The 19,898-nt window shown below is 43.3% G+C and overlaps 1 protein-coding gene across 1 annotated transcript in view; it reads left to right on the top strand.

The window, feature by feature from the left end:
* Nucleotides 1-972: 972 nt before the first annotated feature.
* HS6ST3 (heparan sulfate 6-O-sulfotransferase 3) overlaps nucleotides 973-19,898 on the top strand; it is a 522,545-nt gene continuing 503,619 nt past the window's right edge. Inside the window, exon 1 of the mRNA XM_034758247.1 lies at nucleotides 973-1,472. Coding sequence (XP_034614138.1) covers nucleotides 973-1,472 — 500 coding nt within the window. The remainder of the gene's footprint in view (nucleotides 1,473-19,898) is intronic.

Genomic DNA, 19,898 nt, shown 5'->3' with positions numbered 1-19,898 from the left:
TGTTTTTTCTTATACAATTAGCAGATTGTATAAGTAGCCCCCGTTGCATTTAAAAAGTCTGTAACTCTCATGGTTTTAGGGAAAAAACATGAAGGAGGGGGAAGATAAACAAGTGCCTCCCCTACCCAAGTTTATTGTGTAAAAATATATATAATTTTTATACCAATCTCATGATTGTGGGACACCGGGGCTCCAGATACAATGCTAACACCCACTGACCTTCAGATATCGCTTTGCTCTCTGCTCTGGGCACCTGGCATGCAAAGACTTAGTACCATAGATTGTGGCGACGGAACCGCTACTACACTCTTGCAGGTAGCGCATACCACCCACTATTGCCACTCCCGCAGTAACAGCTCACCTGCCCAAGCAGCGGTAACACGTGGAAGAGCAGCGTCTCCTCTTTTATTGGCTGTCGCCCGTCCCTTCCTCCCGTACTTCATTGGCTGGTGCAGCAACCCCTTGCAAAAGCCATTGGTCTCCGTCTGGTACCTGCAGGGATGGAGAACGCCCTCTTTTTCGCTGCCGCCTCCCATTGGTTGGCGTGCCGGAGCGCTGGCCGCTACCATTGGCTGTTCCTGGAGCCGCCTGGCAGGGATTGGCTGGGGGGCGCCCCGCCCCGCGGACGGGGTGTTTGGGTTAGCAAGGTGCTGGAGGAGTCGAGGCGTGAGGTCGCGCTGCCGTCTGACAGTTATTCAGTCTGTTGCGGCAGCCTCGTGCCGTGGCAGCGCGCGCGACCACTTCGGGCTGCCGAAGCCCCAGCGCTGCAGTCGCCAAGCGCCGCTTCAGTAGCGTCCGCGCCCTACTGCCGCTTGGGCGCCCGAGCGGCAACGAGGGGAGGTGCCGCAGCGACCATGCCGGTGCCCGGGCGGGGGAGGGAGCCAACGGGAGCGGCCGCCCTGCCAGAGCCGAGCAGCGCCCGCCGGGACAGGCGCCTGCCCCCCGCCTGAGCCCGCGCCCGGAGCCCGCACCATGGACGAGCGGCTCCACAAGTGGCTCCTGCCGCCGCTGCTGACGCTGCTCTTCGTGCTCATCATGTACCAGTACGTGTCCCCGTCCTGCCCCGGCGCCGCCTGCCCGCGCCGCCCGCCCGCCACGCACCGCGGGGCCCCGGCCCGGGGCGCCCAGCAGCCGCAGGAGGAGGGGGCGGCGGCGCTGCCGCGGCTGGTGCCCAAGTTCCCGTTCGCGCGGGCCGAGCTGTGCCGCCGGGTGCAGTTCGACATGCGGGGCCGCGACGTGATCGTCTTCCTGCACATCCAGAAAACGGGCGGCACCACCTTCGGGCGGCACCTGGTGCGCAACATCCGCCTGGAGCAGCCCTGCTACTGCCGCGCCGGCCAGAAGAAATGCACCTGCCACCGGCCTGGGGGGGACAAGGACACCTGGCTCTTCTCCCGCTTCTCCACTGGCTGGAGCTGCGGGCTGCACGCCGACTGGACCGAGCTCACCAGCTGTGTGCCCGCCGCCATGGAGCGCAGGGGCTGCCCCGGCAACCGCACCCTCAGGTCAGTGCCTGCCCCGCGGGGAGGGAGAGCTGCTGTGCCCCGCGCTCCGGATGGGATGCCGGCAGCTGTCCGGGAAAGGCGGTGGCGGTATCGGCTGCTGCGCCTTGCAAAGCGCCGTGTCAGACCTGGGTCCTTGGAGGATGGTCCTGGGGAGGGTAGCGCTGGGGGTATGGAGGGTGATAGGCCACCCCCTTCCAGAGTGCTACAGGCAGGCACAGAGGTGAGCTGCCCACCCGCATGGGTCTGTGGCACTCAGCCTGTTGCTGCCGCGGACTCTCACACTACAGAGCTCTGTTGCTGTCTAGGCATTTTTCTGTCCAGCCCAGGCTCTTCCTCTAGCCTAAATTCAGTCCTTTCTTCAACCACTGGCTAGTTCTATTTAATCTGCGCAGAAGGACCCCTTGCAATGTACCTGACTCCTTAGAAATCACCCTTATAAATACCTTTCTAAATACAGGGCCTGATCCGTATTGTTAAAAGCCCTTTTGGAAAAACAAAAATTGAGCTCTAAAAGCTAATTTGCATTATTTCATGTATGTTCATTTATTTTTTGCATTTCACTTCTTAGTCAGTTTTATTTGCTTGCTCTCATGAACTAGTAATCTTTGGATTGCACAATAGAATATTTAAATCCAAAGACTTGGTGGACATCTTGCTACTGTAGTGCTATAAGATTGCAAATAGGGTCTCTTAAACTTGTAAGTCTTTCAGAGCAGGAACCTTCTCTTCAAACCTGTGGTGAAGTACCTAGTACTGGTGCATAAACAAATGTTTTGTAAAATTTCACTATTGTCAAAACCTATATTGGGCCCAAATTAATTTTGTTTCCTAGAGTTCTAGCAACAACTTTCCTGTTAGATTTCCCTGCTCTTTGTTAGAGGATTTTTGGTGGGAGGTAGGCCTCTATTTCCCCCGTCTCAATAACATATAACTGTTGGCACTGGCGACTGAATTTCTGAGACAGTAGGCTTTTCAGCAACTCGGCATTTAAGGGATTTTGATAAATTTGGATGAGTTTATTCAGTTATTCACTTTCTTGTCTACATGGAAGAAAGGTAATGAAACCTAAAAGTTTACACCCTCCCCCCCAAAAAATAATGTACAGGCGTATGCTTCATACTTTTAATCAGTGTTAAAGTGCAGACTTTGGTAAAGTCATTAGACTTCAGTATTTTAGGGTTGTGTATCACCAAAAATATAACCCCAGATATGGTTAGCTGTGTGTGCAAATACATTTGTATTTATGATCCCTTATGCTTCATGGCATGTTTTTCTGAGTTTTGTTAATGGTGCTTACAAGCAGGTTGTAAATTTTGAACTTGTCTGAATGTAATGCATTGGAATTAAAGATTTCCAGTCAGTTCAAGTGGTTGGTAGCAGATGCTGCTGCTGTTCTCAGGAGCCAGAGAACATGCAAAAGCCACAGTGGCCGGAGAGTTCTGAGACTAAATCCTGTATTTCACTTCAACCTACCCATCTAATTTCAGCTCCTTTCATGAGACAGTGAATACAGTTTAATTATAAATAAACTCCACTGTCTGGCAACTTTTCAAGAGCTCTTCCCCAGGGCTTTAATTAAAAACTACAAATCAGTTCATATTTGACAAGAAGGTCACAACTCCGGATGCTCTCCTCCAATGCTTATTTTTCCTTATTCACAAAGACTTGCAATACAGTACTTCTGTTGTTAAACCTGGATACATTCATTTACTGATAAACTTCCGATCTCAATGGATTGTTTCACTTCTATATTTATTGTGCATATACGTATATATTCCTTATACAATTTAAAGATGTGAAAGGAAATAAACTTAATTCCCTTTTGTGAAGAGATTACTACACTTAACATCCCTTTGCAGCAATTTGTTTTTCTCGTAGGGCTTGTCTACCCTTGGAAATTTACCAAAATGAGAGAAAGTTACTCCTATTCCAGGATCAGAGTGTCCACTCAGGCTAATACTGAAATAACTATTCTGGAATAATTATTCCACAATAGCTACCCTGGTAAATTTTGAAGTGTAAACAAGCAGTTAAACTTTTTCTCCTGTTTTTCCTTCCTTCTCCAGTTGCACTGTGTGAAAGAATGTAAGCAGTAGAGCTCTCAGCTGAAATCGTATAGTCTGACAGTCCACGTGCAGTAAACAAAGTCAGGATCAAAACAATCATTGCACTTTGCCAGACAAGTTTCCATAAAGCCATAATTAATATACGCTTAGATTTATGAAGTCTGTAGCCATCCTATTTTGTATTATCTTCCTGTCAGCTCTTGCAAGCGGAACAAGGTCTCGGCTTGTCAGTACTAAAATGGAACACCTATAAGGAGCACTTGCATGCCAGAGGAATTAACTTTTGGTAATCTAATAGATGACGGCTTTCCTTATAAGTCAACATTGAGCCAGTATGTTAGAGGCATTGTAAACGATTGCAAAGCAGAAATATTGAGCATATGTGGACATTTAAAGTGTTTGCTACAATTGTTTTCAATAAAAGTTTAATAAAATCTTTAAACTTAACTCTTTAAATTTAATCTTTCAACACTTGTGATGCCTTGATATGTCTTAAAGGATTTAAGCTTTCATCTATTTAGAAAAATATATTCACCATTAGGGCCTAAATTTCTCCCTGTGAGCTAAATCCAAAAAACTCCTTCATTTAACTATTTGGGTGTAGAAATGTAATTGTTACAATAATAGCTCCTCATCTTCTGTCGGAGAGTGGGAAAAGTATTAATTCCTCATTGATAAATCCATTGATTCTAAAACTTGAGATTTTAAAATACAGTACATTTCCCAAAATTGTTCCAAAATATTAATTTATATTTTGTGCAGAAGAAGGAAAAAGTGGTGTGAGGAGGATAAGGAGAGGGTGTCTAATATGGTCCCTGTGTATATACACTTAGTCCCCATCTGAAAACGCTTACACATGTGCTTATCTTTATTCATGTGAATAGTTCCATGGAAGACAAACAACTACCATATATACTCATTCATAAGTCAAATTTTTTTAGTAAAAAAGGGAAGCACCAGAGGAGGGGGTCGGCTTATGAACGGGTACAGAGAGGGAGAGGTGGGACACAGCCCTTCTGCCCAACAGAGAGAGCAACGAGAGGCAGCACAGCCAGAAGGGAAGAGGCCGAGCCAGAGTCTCTCCGCTTCTGGCCACGCTGCTCTCCCCCCAGCCTCTGAAGCAGCTGCAGCTCCTGGGCTGGCAGGCTGCAGCCATGCCGCTCGGCCCCGCCCCCCAGAGCAGGCTGTGGCCACGCTGCTGTAGCACACTGCGGCCGTGCCACCTGGCCCAGCCCGCTGGAACATGCTGCGGCCGCGCCGCCCAGTCTGGCCCACTGGAGCAGGGTGCGGCCATGCTGCCCAGCCTGCCGGAGCAGCTCCAGCCAGGTCAGAAACATCCTCCCGTGGGCCTCCCGAGATAAGGTGGGAAGGGATGGGATGGAGAGAGTGTGGGGGTCCCCGCTGGGGTGTGGTTATGTGGGGGGTGGTCACAGGTTACTCCCCTGACTCCCAGCTTCTCCCCCCCCCAAAAAAATTAATTTCCCCACCAGTTGCTGTCCTGGCCCATCAGGATAAGCCGCTGGCGGGCTGGGACACTTTGTTTACATAGGTTTACCTCCATGTCTGCGGACGCTCGAGATAAACAAACCATCTCGGCCCGCCAGCAGCTTATCCTGATGGCCCGGGAGCCAGAGTTTGCTGATCCCTGAATTATAGGGTAAGTTTATGAACGAGTTATAAAAAATTTCCATTTTTACTTATCCATCTTGGGAGGGGTCAGCTTATAAACGAACCGTTTTACGATCGAGTATATACAGTAATTTAATCCTCAACATTTGGCTGTTACCTTAGTGGGATTAATTGTGTGAAATGTGAGTAATGGTATGGACATCTGTGTTTCCAGGGCATGGATGTGGTTTATAGGACATTTTGTACAAGTGTGTTTATACAGTTCATACGTTTATAAAGATGTTAAACTGTAAACGTTATATCTTGTATATAAAGGAAGGAGCTAGACTTTGAATAACTTTAGGGACTATCTGAATTGCTTGGTATTAAATTTGCAGCTTCATTAGTATTCAATCACCATTATAATCCTTGTGATATAGATAATTAAGGAGAGGAGATGTTATTTATATGGAAATTGTTTGGTAAATGTTTCCTTGTGTTACATCCTCCTTTCATTTGTCATGTTTACAATTATTATTTACTACCCAGAGGTTGAGGGTTAAATTAATTGTTTCAGAAGATTGGGAATGCAAGGTAAAATGGAGTGATAGGATTAAAGATTGTAAATAGGAGATTAAAGTGTATTAAATTAGACTATTGATAAAGCAACTTTGAAAGAGAGAGAAGTGTTTGAAGAAAAACCATAGAGGTTGTTCAGTTGACTGCTACTAGTAATTTAATTAAAGCAAATACAGGAATAATTCACAGAATTATAATAATATCTGTTTTTCTTTTTGGGAAATCATTTGGTCCTTCAGTAATGTTATAGCCCTTACTCAAATTATTATCTGATCTAATCAATGGATGTAACTATTCACTGTATTCTGGTAGTATTTGTTGCTTGTATTGTATTACATCCTGTGTCAGGTTAAGAGAGAGAGAAAGCAAATTTAATAGATTAAGGCCAGAAGGGACAATTATGATAATCTAGTCTGATCTCCATGTTATTCTATTTACTTGAAACTCGGTTTGTAAAGTACCTCAATAAAAGTCTGATCCTGTAAAGTGCCAACTGCCCCCTGCTTTCACTCCCACTGAAGGCAGAATCAAGCCCTAACCACCTGTCTAGGGACATACACCAAGAGACTTAAATTACATTTTAATCACTATTTCCAGTATTCAGTTTATGTGAATGGAATTTTTACCTAAACTAAAACGGAAGGTAATGGAGGTCATATCTTGGAACAAAGTGGAACATATTAGATATTATACATGACACCTTAAAGCCTCTGGATTTATATTAGGAATTAACTTCTACTTCTGCTTTATAGGTTAAATTTTATTGTTACAGTAACTTCTAAGTGAATTTGCAGTTTCAACTCAGAGAAGATCTTTGGCTAGATACCTAGCCAAGGACTTTACTTGAGTTGAGATCAGGAAGATGATGAGAGAGCCCGGATTGTGAATGTTACCAAAGTTACCAAAGAGCCTTTGGTCTATAGAATATATCCTTGATTTAATGAAAAAGATTGTGTCTTTTGCTTTTTTAACATTGTGCAGTTAACATGAACTTCCATCTCAACTCTTTATATGATAATATACTGAGAAAATAAGATATTTAGAACTTAAACCCTTTCATCATTAATCTTTACTTATATAATATTAGCCATTATTTGCATTATAAAGTTTTACGTTAACATTTACAAACATTTAAAAAGGTGTTTAATTTGAACACTGTGTCATATACATTTGAATACATTTATCTTTTAGAAGTGATTATGAAGAAAATTATTTGAATCTAGTACCAGTGACTTGATTTTATTTTTTAACGTGGTTGTACAGGAATGGTTTAGTAATTAAACTCTTGATGGGCTCTGGAGGGACCAAAACAGATGTGAAGCAATACCTTAAGTGCATTTTTTAATTTTCATAAGTGTGTTTTTCTCTGTAACATTAACATACTCTTCAGGGAGGTATGGGGAGTTCTTAACCTAGCATTTCCTATATCCCAGAAAAGTATGGGGAGTAGAAGTCACTGTCGTGCAGCCAGTTATAACTCCAATTTAACCTTCATCAGGGTTTGCAGTCTGAAGTCCATATAAGTCACTTACTGCCATCAGTGGTATTGGTCAAATTTTCAAAAGCCTAAGTGTAGGCTTCTATTCTTGAAAATGTTGTCAGTATACAAAAGTTTACAATAAATTTAATTCACTGGAATTCTAAATGTTCATTGTAAAAACTGAATCTGTTTATTTTAAAGTGACAGATCTCATGCCATTGAGAAGTTTTTATTAACAAAAATACAGTTTTCAGCATCAGTGGCTAAAACACCTACACACATGTTTAGCTCTTAGTGCACAAGTAGACCTATTGAAATACTTGCTTCGTTGGTTACAGGATCTTCATTGGTTTAGTATTTTTTTTCCCCTAAAGCAGTTGTATAAAGTTTAAATAAAATGCCAAATGAGTAGCAGCATTTTAAAAAAAAAGTTTAGTTATTCTTAAATTTTAATCTAAGATTCCAATAGCACAGTTTTTCAAAAATTTCAAAAAACTGATTTAAATAAGAGTGAGGGCAGCTTTGTAACAAGTGATTTACATCAGTGACTTAAATCTCTCCACCCCAACCCTGTGTCTTGAAATCACTCTAGAATTTGTTCAGAATAATTTAGTTAACTTTATGAATGCGCCATGCCTCATAGAGCTGTAGATTCACAAGTAATTCTAATGCAGAAGAACTATGATGCCAGCAGTAATACCTTTATACAGATATACAGCTGCATTATTGTGTATGAACATTCATATATGCATGTACATGAAGCTGAGTGTATACAAAATACATAACATTAAATATATTCATAAAGTTCTTAAACATTTGGAAATCTCTGTAGATATGTGGGGAATAAAGTTCTTGTGTACATAGGATAGGGTTAAAACAGCAGGCCTCAGCTTTCTCAAACTGAATAAACATTAGGATGACCAATACCCCAAACCCTACTGAACAAAAAAAAGATGAAATGTCAGGGCGACAGATGGGCACCTCTGTCCCCTTTGGTACCTCAATATTCAGAGTCAAGGAATCAATACTGGATGTAGGTCCCAGAGTAGCCATGAGTCACTTTGGTGCCAAATTAGAGTCTGAACAAGTGTCACTTGCCCCTGTAAGCACTTTATGCTCAGTTCTCGGGAAGAGTGAAAGCAAGCAGCACTTTTTAGGCTTCTCAACCTTCCACTTTCTAGGTGGCTAGGTTGAGGAGCATCCGAATCCACGAACAATTCCTGGACCGTGTCCATGTGGAGAGAGCTGAGGTAGCTGTCCCAGTACACAGGACTGCTGATACACCACTGGTGGAGGAGGAGATGGCTCAGGATGGACACTGGCAGCTGGTTACTTCTGGCAGCAGGCAGTGCTCCACCCTTGCTCCGAACCCTCCCGCCGTGGTACTAGGTAACTGTTATGCTCTTCTTGATATAGGAGAGAAGGAATCACCCCCTACAGTAAAGGAGGAGAAGCCTCATACCCCTAAGGCTGGGAGGTCTGTTGCCACCACTGCGAATAGTAAACGTAGGGTAGTGGTGGTCGGAGACTCTCTGCTGAGGGGGACAGTATTAGCATTTGAGGCACTAATAGACCATATAGACTTACTGCTGATGGAAGCTACCTCCTTTCTTTTACTTTCAGCTGTACTAAGGTTGCTTCATCTGGTGCAGACTATGATATCTCAATGCTCAGTATTGATACTACCTGTAACATCAGTACCAGTGGTAGAGGCAATCTGCTTCTCCTGACCACACTTTTCCTCCTCACTCCCCAAATTCAGCTGGGGATTTTCACCTCCTCGCTCACCGAGATCAAGAGAGAGATTTCATTATTGTCCAGAAGGAAGAAAGTTTCTTAGAGAACAGGAGGCAAAAGAAAGGCATACACTGATACTTCCTATCAAGGTACATTCTTCAAAACCCCTGCAGCATATGTTCATCCTGTTAACCTCTATTTTAGTATTTTTTTTTTCTCCCTGTTAATACTTGTTCCATTATTGTAATAGGGATAGACATTGGATTTATGAAGCAATAATTGGAAACATCATCCTTTTCCTTTCTAAAGACTGGAGAAAATCAAATACAGTACTTATCTTGCTGCATTTCTCCAGTTGGTCATGACTTTTTCATAATTGCCACCAATTGTATAGTTCAGTAATGATCAAATTTTTCAAATACTTCCCTATCTGCAATTTAACAGCTTTTTGAAAGGGTTTTCTTGCTTTCTAATCATCCACAATTTTCTTTTTTTAATTGATGAACACAGCTTTATGAGATCAGTGTCTCACTGATTTTTTTTTTAACCATTCTCATGTATTGATGGGCCTGCTTTCTCTAACTTGTTTTATTAATAGGGCTGCTATATTATTTTTGGTATTTTCCCTGGATTATATTGATAAGGTCCCTTTCACAAACATCTTTTCCCTCAAAGCTTTTCCTCTGTTCTCTATCTGCTTTCCTTTGCAGTACAGGTTTTTTACCCTACGTCTTGCAGCAGCCCCATAAGAAACCAGGCTGGATACTGCTTATTCTTTTTATTCTCTGAGGAATTGGTTTTTATGCTTTCTTTTTTTTTCTTTTCCAGATTCCCCATCCCACTTCAATAATTGCTGGTTTTAATACGTGCCTCTAATTAGACCTTAGTCATCAATTTTTTCCTCCTTCAAAACTTGTTTTTCTGACATATACCATCATTGTACTACTATATTATCTGAATGACTTCCTTTCTATGGTGAATTCAAGTATCTTATGATCACTGGTTCCCAGCTTCCCTATAATTATCACTTTTATTTCTAAGTAGAAGATCTGGCACTTTTGAATCTCTGCATATTTGCACATATCTGTTACATCAGGGGTAGGCAACCTTTCAGAAGCGGTTTGCCGAGTCTTCATTTATTTACTTCAATTTAAGTTTTCGCGTGCCGGTAATACATTTTAACGTTTTTTAGAAGGTCTCTCTCTATAAGTCTATATATTATATAACTAAACTATTGTATGTAAAGTAAACAAGGTTTTCAAAATATTTAAGAAGCTTAATTTAAAATTAAATTAAAATGCTGATCTTACGCCACCAGCCTGCTCAGCTTGCTGCCAGCCTGGCATTCTGTTCACCTAGGCCGGCAGCGGGCTGAGTGGGGCCTGACCTCTGAAGCCCCCCACACCCCCAGAAGGGTGGGTGGGGGGCTTCAGAGGTCAGGGCAGAGGGCTGGAGGGGTGTGGGGGGTGCAGGGCAGAAGACTGGAAATGTGGGGGGGCTTCAGAGGTCAGGGCAGAGGGCTGGGGGTGTAGGGGGGTGCAGGGCAGAAGGCTGGGTGTGTGGGGGGTGGGTCAGGGCAGAGAGCTGGGGTGCTTAGCTCATGGGGGTGCTCCCAGCCCTCTGCCCTGAGCGGCTCATGGCAGGGGGCTGGAAGGGATATGTCCTGTTCCACCCCCTTCCCCAAGGCCCCGTCCCTACCTCTTCTCTGCCTCCTTTACCCAGGGCCGGCTTTAGCAAGGGGCCGCGGCTGCCGCGTGCCGGGTGGAGCTCCGGCCGGGAGAGCGGGGCCTCGGGGCTTTTGTGGAGCAGTGAGCACACTGCCACTCCTCCCCCCTCCCTTTGCAAGGGCCGGTGCAGGGAAGGAGAGGAGGAGGGGCAGGAAAGCAGGCTGTACCACGGCTCGGGGAGGGGGGAGCTTGGCTGCTGCAAGAGGAAGCTTCTGCCTCCTGCCCCAGCAGGGGAGAGCGGTGGGCGGGGGGGCTGAGTGCGGCTAGGGGTCGGAACCGCGGCAGGCAGCCGCGTGCCATTCAAAAACTGTGTTTGGCACATGTGCCATAGGTTGCCGACCCCTGTGTTACACAATGGATGTCTGCATAATTAAAATCCTCTGTTGGTGTAATATTGTGTCCTTGAGTTCCTTCTGAGTTGGTCCATGAATTTTAGATTTCCTTTCTAAGTCTGGTGGTCTTTAGCAGATGCTCACTTTGGTTTCTTCTTTTTTTGTTGCTTTTTGTAATCCAAAGAATTGACTGCTTGTAAATTGATCACAATCACTTTTGTAAAGAAAAAGCTGTTCAACCTTAAACTACAGAGCAGCTAAGGTGCTGTTCCAGAATGGTGATGGGGCAATAGACAACTTCTCTCCTCTACATGTATGTCACTCTTCTGTGGAATTGTTTCATTTATTGCTGTGATATGCTGAAAAGCAGCTGTGACACTGGCAGGCCAGCTAACCAGTGTATGACCCATAACAACTTAACAAGAGACATTACAATTGTATCAGGACAATTCACTTGTATGTGAACTTCAGAGAGAGATACTAGACCAGCAATCATTTACTTATTCATTTGTAGTAATAGAAATTAAGGGTATATGCTACATAGGTGTGGGAACTAAGGGCGCGGGCTGGGCTCCCCGGCCGCTGGTCCTGTACATCTGGACTCCCGGCCTCAGCTCTGGGAGTGGGGCTGGGGTGGATAGGGTAAAAGGGCTGGCTTTCAGCACCCCAACTATTAAAAATGTTCCAGCACCACTGATATGCTAAGTGTATTTGTCTTTATTTTTCCTATATCCAGTTAGAAAATTATCAATGTAACCAAATTAGCTTTTAGATGCTAAATCATTTTCTGTCTTAATTGCTTTATATTATGTACATGACTGTGTTGTGTTAACCTTAAGATCAAAGATGTGGTACACTGCAAGAAACTAATACAGGCAGTTCGCAACTTACAACGAACGGCACTTATGACGTTTCTGAATTGACACTCTGATTCGACTTCCGACAACTAGTTTTGACTTTGACACTCGGTCCCGCAATGGAGTGGATTGCGGTTCCAAGTTATGACGTTTCGACTTACGACGCAATTTTCAGGAACCAATTGTGTCGTAAGTCCAAGGACTGTCTGTAATATCTACATTGTCTTCAGCTTAACTATCTCTGTTATAATGAATGACTAGCTTTGTCTGTAGTTTGGGTGGAGAGGTATACACAGATAACTCACAAAGAATATGTAAATCCTTTATGGCCAAAAGGGAAATACTGGAACTGGAAAATACCCTGGATAGAGGTGAAGGAAATGGCCTGGGACAAAGAAATAGAGAGGGCTGGGTCTTAGATTACATGCCCACTTCCTTTTTGGAGTCCCAGGCTCCAGCTCCCAGCAAAGGATAGGTGGGAGCTCCCTTTCAACAACATTTTGTCAAGGTGGGAGCTTCTAAACAGTTCCAAGAATCTTCTAATGTTATTTTTCTACTTTGTAGAAAAGAAAACAGAAATGAGAAAAGATGTAAAACTTAGTTTAATGAACTTCCCTAGTTGAAATCTACATGTGCACTATTTCTAGAGCATGTTGCAATTTGCTGGGTGTGCTCTAGAGCTGATTCTGAACTCTAACTGCAGATAGAGTAGAATCTCAGAGTTACGAACACTTCAGGAATGGAGGCTGTTCGTAACTCTGAACAAAACATTTATGGTTGTTCTTTCAAAAGTTTACAACTGAACATTGATTTAATACTGCTTTGAAACTTTACTCTGCAGAAGAAAAATGTTGCTTTTAACTATCTTAATGTAAATGAAACAAACACACAAACAGTTTCCTTTCCTTGTCAAATCTTTTTTTAATTGTCTTTATTTTTTCAGTAGTTTAGTAGTACTCTATTGTATTTTTTTTTTATTTGTCTCTGCTGTTGCTTGCGTACTTCCGGTTCCAAATGAGGTGTGTGGTTGGCTGGTCAGTTCATAAGTCTGGTGTTTGTAACTCCAAGGTTCTACTGTACTTATTTTATAGTCAATTTCGCTTTCAGGTCCAACCCTGAAGTGTTTGGGTTGCACATATTGCAAGAACTGCTTTGACAGACAGCAGTAATCAAACTCTGACAGAGATACTACTATCAGATACCCCTCAGCGAATTATATAAACTTTATTTTGTAATAACATTGCTTTTTCCCTGAAAAGTTTATCTGCATTATTTTATTCTAAAGATAGTGTGTTTCTGTAAGTCTACTTATATGCAATATATGAAAACATTTCATAATAATTCTCAGTTATTGTATATGCACTCATTTAAATATACAGGTGCAAAGCTCCAAATATATGCATATTTGAATGCTACATCACACCTTGATACAGGGCACTATACTGTTCTTTTATTTAAGTGTGAATTTACTGCTTGTTTTTGTTTGTTTGTTTGTATTTAAAACAAGGAAATGGAAAAATCCTGTAAATGCAATATTACGCACAACTCGGGCATTTCAAAATTATAATCACCATAATGACAATGATTCTGCCAAATTTCATGTATATATTAAGGCAGACATTTTATAACTTCTAGACTAATACATCATACTGCCATCTATACGTGTGAGTAGGATGAGCTATGTGAATCATAACTCAATTTCCTTACCTTTTGTGAGTTTAATTTTCATAATATTCCTTTAACATTTTTTGCACTGGAGTGTGTGTGTGTCTGTCTTTCCCTATTTGGATTGAACTTAAGGGACTTTCTTAATGGTTTAATAATAGAAGGAAATATGAGACTGGAGCAATAAATCCATTTTCATTATATGTGTAATAGCTTGTGGCTGCACTTTCTTGCTCTTTCTTTCATGTGTAGCTGTTATTTTTACATTGATTTTTTTAAAGCTGTCTCCAGTATGGATTATAATTAGCAGTGCGTAAAACATAAAAATTTAAAATTGTATATAGCTAGATTAATTGAAAATGATATAAATATTAATATATTATTTGCATTAATGAAAATTACTTATACATTGACCTTAATTATACTCAGAATAAATAAAGGCCCATTCATCCAATGATAGTCCCTGCAATAAGTATTTTATTTCAAATTCAAGAAATGTGCCTAACCACTTTTAGGAGGAAATATTTAACTTATAAAGTCCTTTCTTACTTAATCAGTTGCTAATAATATTAACAAAATACAAATTTGATAGAATAAGGACTGGGTAAAAGCTGCCGGTCAGGAAAATCCGTTGGCAGGACGAGACAGTTTGTTTACCTGCAGCATCCGCAGGTTCAGCTGATCATAGCTTCCACTGGCTATGGTTTGCTGTTCCAGGCACGTCCCTCGACCTGCACCGCTTCCCGCAGCCCCCTGTCTCCACAGGGGAGAGGTGTGTGGGGGGGGGTCCCTGCCCCACTCAGCTCCCCCGCCCACTGCTCTCCCCTGCGGGGGCAGGAGGCAGAAGCTTGGTCCTGCAGCAGCCACGCTTCTTCTCACAGCGTGGTGCATTCCGGCCCTTCCTCCTCCCCCTCCCTCTCCCTGCCAGCGATGGCCCTTGCGATGGGGAGAGGGAGCAGAGCAGAGCCGAGCGTCAGCGTGCTCCCTGCTCCATAGAGCAGGCAGAGAGAGGTAGGGACGGGCCTTGGGGAAGGGGATGGAACAGGACATATCCCTTCCTGCTCCTTGCCTTGAGCCGCTCAGGGCAGGGGGCTGGGAGCACCCCCACGATTTGAGCACCCCAGCCTTCTGCCCTACACCCCCCCACACACCCCAGCCCTCTGCCCTGCACCCCCACACCCACCAGCCTTCTGCCCTGACCCCTGAATCCCCCCACACCCCCGAACTGCTGTCCTGAACCCCCCACATCCCCACTGCTCTCTGCCCTGACCTCTGAACGCCCCCCCACACACCTAGCCTGCACCCTCTGCCCTGACCCCTGAACCCCCCCCAGGTCTGGGGTCCTGGCCGCCAGCCGGCGTCCCGGCCACAGGCCCTGCTCAGCCCACTGCAGGCCTAGGTGAACAGAACCCCAGGCTGGAAGTGGGCTGAGCAGGCTGGCGGCGTAAGATCAGCATTTTAATTTAATTTTAAATGAAGCTTCTTAAACGTTTTGAAAACCTTGTTTACTCTACAACAATATATTGTATACAACAATAGTTTAGTTATATAATATAGACTTATAGAGAGAGACCTTCTAAAAAACATTAACATGTATTACCGACACGCGAAACCTTAAATTAAAGTGAATAAATGAAGACTCGGCACACCACTTCTGAAAGGTTGCCTACGCTTGCTCTAGGCCCTTCTACACAGGGCCAGCAGTTTGGCAGGTATCAGGCTGAAGCTCCACTCTGCTTCCCTGGGCCTGACCCGCACTGTACTGTCCTGGTCTCCTGCTCAGGAGACAGACCTTCCTCCCTGAAGGTCTGGGACAGACTGACTGCTCCCTTCCTGGGCAGCGTTTATATAGGGCTGAGCCCAGTCCTCATTGGCTGGTTCCAATCCAGGCCCTGATTGGCTCCCAATAAGTCCTTCTCTGATTGGCTGTCCATCTGCGCAGGCCCACTGGCCTGCTGCAATCTAAATTCTCAGGGAGTGGGGCAATGCCCCACTACAGATGGGAGGAAAAGAATAAGATAAGAAAGGATCAGGTGACATTGCAGTCTCTACACTTAAATAAATGAACAAAACAAATAATATCAATGAACCCCAACTCTGCAACTTCAGTCTTTATAAAAATAAGTGTCAGAGCTCTAGCCTGAGCCCATATTTAAGTAGGCATTGTGCAGAGTTTCCCACGTAGCTTCACAAGTGAAGCAACTCAATCCTTGGCTGCAATACCCTTTTTTGCTATACTAGTACTGGGCCTCCCTTGAGTGGAGACTGCAACTCATGATCCACAGATGTGGGTGGCTTTGATGGTTAGAAATAGATTCATCTCAAATTCTCCATCTCATTTTCACTTGTGACCTGAGACCAGATTTTTAACTGGGTGTATAGAACTGAAAGTTAATTCACTAACTCAGTGCAGCACCTTCTAAATGCAGCTGTGAAGTACATAATTTAGCATGGCATTGCTAGCCTGCTGGTTCATTGTTCACTCACTCACTGTGACCAGCTGTTAATATTTTATGGTCTGAGTAATGCATATTGGCCAAAGTGAGGAGCAGAACACCAATCAGGAGAGCATTCTCTGCTCTAGCTCACCATGTTGCTAAAATATTCTGGGCCATTACTCAAGTATCATTTTTACAAAAGCAGTGGCGCAAAAGGCTCAGTATTATTTTTGTTCTCCCCTGAAAAAGGGTCAAATCCTTGGAACCCTTTTCATTCCCCAGTCATGATTTGTCCTAAACAGATTGTTTCAAAATATACAGCAAGTGCACTGTGTTCTGAGAATAATTTTTAGGAAAACTTGAGTAACCTTTTAGCAGCAATAGAATCCACTTATATCCCCCCCCCCCCCCAACTTATCTTGAAAAGCTTATTAGTTGAGTATGGTAAAGACTGGGAAAGAAATATTTCATGACTGTGATATCTCCCCTTCCCCCAGTGTCTCTGCTTGCTTTTAACACTACTGTATGGCAGGAGTGATTATCTCACTCCCTTACTTTCCTCAGAGATGCGTTTGGGTCGCATGGTATTGTTCTGCTTCCACAGAGGAAAAGAGAGCACAGGTTCCTTCACGTTTTATTCACTAAGCATATGAATTTTAAAATGAGTTCTCTGGTGAATGAATCCCCTTGAGGTTATTGGTTTGTCACATCAATGTAAGGCTTCTCGGTGAACACTACCCATACGATGATCTGAATTGCAGAGAGCTATGCAAAAAATTGCATTGCAATAAATGGATTATAAATCTACTGAATCAGAATAATGATTATGGAACACAAACTTTGGGCATACATGTGAACTGCATGTTACATGTACCTTCTAATCCTTTCCATAACAAAAAGGCATTTTTAAAAAGTACTTTCACATAAAAAGATGTCTTTAGATACACATGCTGTGGTAAATCCTACTCAGCAGAAGTTTTAAATCTGCAAATGCCGACACCTTTTTTTTTTTTTCAACAGTACATAAAACATTAACATGTATTATGTATGCAGTGTTTAGAAATATCACCTGTGTTCTCAAATATGTATCATTTTTTTTAACTTCCATTTGGCATTTTAAGATTAAGTACACTATCTCTGAGACCATAGTTCTGAATCTATAATGCTTTTTAAAATTTGTTTGAGTTTGTTTGTTTTACAGTGGCTCCTCCTCTGCGCCACAGTACAATGTCTTTAATTGCAAGGTTACATATTGATAGGAGCCTCTCCTCCCCAGAGTATTTGGGTATGGCTACACTGCAATAAAACATCCATAGCTAGCTGCTGTCAGCTGACTTAGGCTTGTGGGGCTTCAGTTGTAGGGCTATAAAATTGTAGTGTAGACATTTGGGAGGAGGTTCCTGGAACCTGGGCTCCAGCCAAAGCCTTAATGTCCATTCTGCAATTTTATAGCTCTGCAGCCTGAACCCTACTCACCTGAGTCAGCTGACTTGGGCCAGCTGCAACTGTGCTGCGGGTCTTTTATTTCAGTGTAGATGTGGTAGAGAGTGGGCTGAGGCATGACCCTCTGTCCCACTTCTCTATTCTAAACTACATTTTTACTGTATTAACTCTTCTCCCCTAATCTTTCTTAACTAGGGATCGGCCACCTTTGGCCTGCGGCCCGCCAGGTTAAGCACCCTGGCGGGCCAGGCCGGTTTGTTTACCTGCCCCTTCCGTAAGTTCAGCTGATCACGGCTCCCACTGGCCCCGGTTCGCTGTCCCAGACCAATGGGGGGCTGCGGGAAGTGTCGCAGGCTGAGGGATGTGCTGGCTGCCGCTTCCCGCCACCCCCATTGGCCTGGCGCGGCGAACCGCGGCCAGTGGGAGCCGCGATCAGCTGAACCTATGGAAGGGGCATGTAAACAAACCGGCCCGACCTGCCAGGTGCTTACCCTGGAGGGCCGTGGGCCAAAGGTTGCTGATCCCTGTTCTTAACCATTATGATTGCTGTGTGTGTATGCATTTTTTAAATTCAGTTAAGTCCATCATTCATTTCCTAAATTACTTCTTATAGGTATTAAAACACAATAAGAGCAATATCTTTCCCACTTACACCCCCTCTCCCCCGCCTAAGGATCCCTTACTGACAAGCCCTCTTAAACAGTGTGAAGAAGTAACCCAAGGCTCAACTGACCTAGTGGAGTAGTATTTGCATGCTGCAATACTTGACAAATGCAAAATATCTTGAGGAAAAAGTGGAATACATATGTTATCTAGCTAATGTTATTACTTAAACTAACCTTTCATTTAATCATTGAATTGTACATGTACTAAAGGGTTTTTGAAATGGTGATTGTTTTTAACACATCATAATCCCATGAAAAACAATTTAGATATCAAATTTATTAACGGTTTACAAAAAAACCAAAATTTTTTTGTCCTGTAAATATGGTACAAAATGCATGTCTTTCTTTCCACATAGAGGCCAATAGACAGTACTCATGTGTATACATAGTTTGACTCCTTGATGTCTTTATTTCCCCAGTGGCTTCTGGTTTTTATATAACCAGCCTAGTTCTTCTTCCCAGACCCCAGTCAGGATTTAGTTTTCTCAGCTTCGATCTTCTCCACTTTTACCTTGTATGTTAAGTATCAGAGGGATAGTCGTGTTAGTCTGTATCCACAGAAACAAGGAGTCTGGTGGCACCTTAAAGACTAACAGATTTATCTGGGCATAAGCTTTCGTGGGTAAAAACCTCACTTCTTCAGATGCAAGTGGTTTTTTACCTACGAAAGCTTATGCCCAAATAAATCTGTTTAGTCTTTAAGGCCACCGGACCTTGTATGTTACCACTTTTATTGTGACTTTTAAATGTTTGCATTGCAAGTAAAGGGGATACGTTTTAATAAATATAATATCCAGCTCTACATGCCCTTCACTTGCAACACAGGTACATTCCTTTCTCTCTTCCTATCGCTCCCCCTTTTTCCCCCTTTCCCCCTAAAGTATTAAGTTGCCTGGAGTGGTGAGGCAATATATAAGAAGGAAAACTAGGCCAATTATGTATTAAAACACACACAACCATTGAGAGAAATACTGAGACATCATGATGATACCTTGGATCTGTTTCCTTTTTTACTTGTAGTACAAATGACATTTAAAACTACAAAAAAAACAGCAATCTAATTGGAAGAGAAGTGGTGAAGGAGTGGAAAACCGTCCTAATTGTTGTGGAATCTAGGAAGGAAAACTAAATCAAAGGTTCGTTTTGGCTATGATTTTGTTGTTGGTAAGTAGATCAGATTCTGTGGTTTCGGAAATGTTATATATACCTAGATAGAAAAGATAAATCAGAAGATGCTTTGTTCTAAATGTGGGTTGTTAATGTTAGGCCAGCTGTGGCTGGTTCTGCACAGATGTGCTATGGGGTAGAGAGAGAGGATACTTAGGCCCTTGCCAGCCTCTATAGGGGCCAACTGAAATTTCTTGGATATGAAACCCTCTTCATGTGGATTTCCAGAGGCATCTGCTAGCAGACATCCTGCTGGTAATGTGGCTCCAATGGAATCAGACCCCTAAGGGCGAAAGGTGGGCAGGGAGCACTAGAGATAATGGGGGGATCTCCTTTTTGCCCCTCAGTAGTCTGTGGGGAAAGCCTCTCCCCTCTCCAATGGAATAGTTTTGGGGAAATCTCCATAAGAGGGGTAGGGGTGGACATAATGGAATTTTCCTTCTCCTGTGGGTTTTTCCTCCTGGGATAAGGCAAGCAGACCCTATACCAAAAATCAGTGATGCTGCTCTCTGTGTGTCTGGGATGAAATGTATTTCTACTTACAATACTTGATTTTTGCATGTTTGGAGAATTGGCTAAAGCCACAACTAAATTAATGGTTGGAAAGCCTAATGTGCTTAAGGCTTTTT

This window comes from Trachemys scripta, chromosome 1 (assembly GCF_013100865.1).
Source record: "Trachemys scripta elegans isolate TJP31775 chromosome 1, CAS_Tse_1.0, whole genome shotgun sequence".
Taxonomy (NCBI): domain Eukaryota; kingdom Metazoa; phylum Chordata; order Testudines; family Emydidae; genus Trachemys; species Trachemys scripta.
The sequence above is the reverse complement of the archived record's forward strand: the minus strand, read 5'-3'. Positions and strand labels throughout refer to the sequence as shown.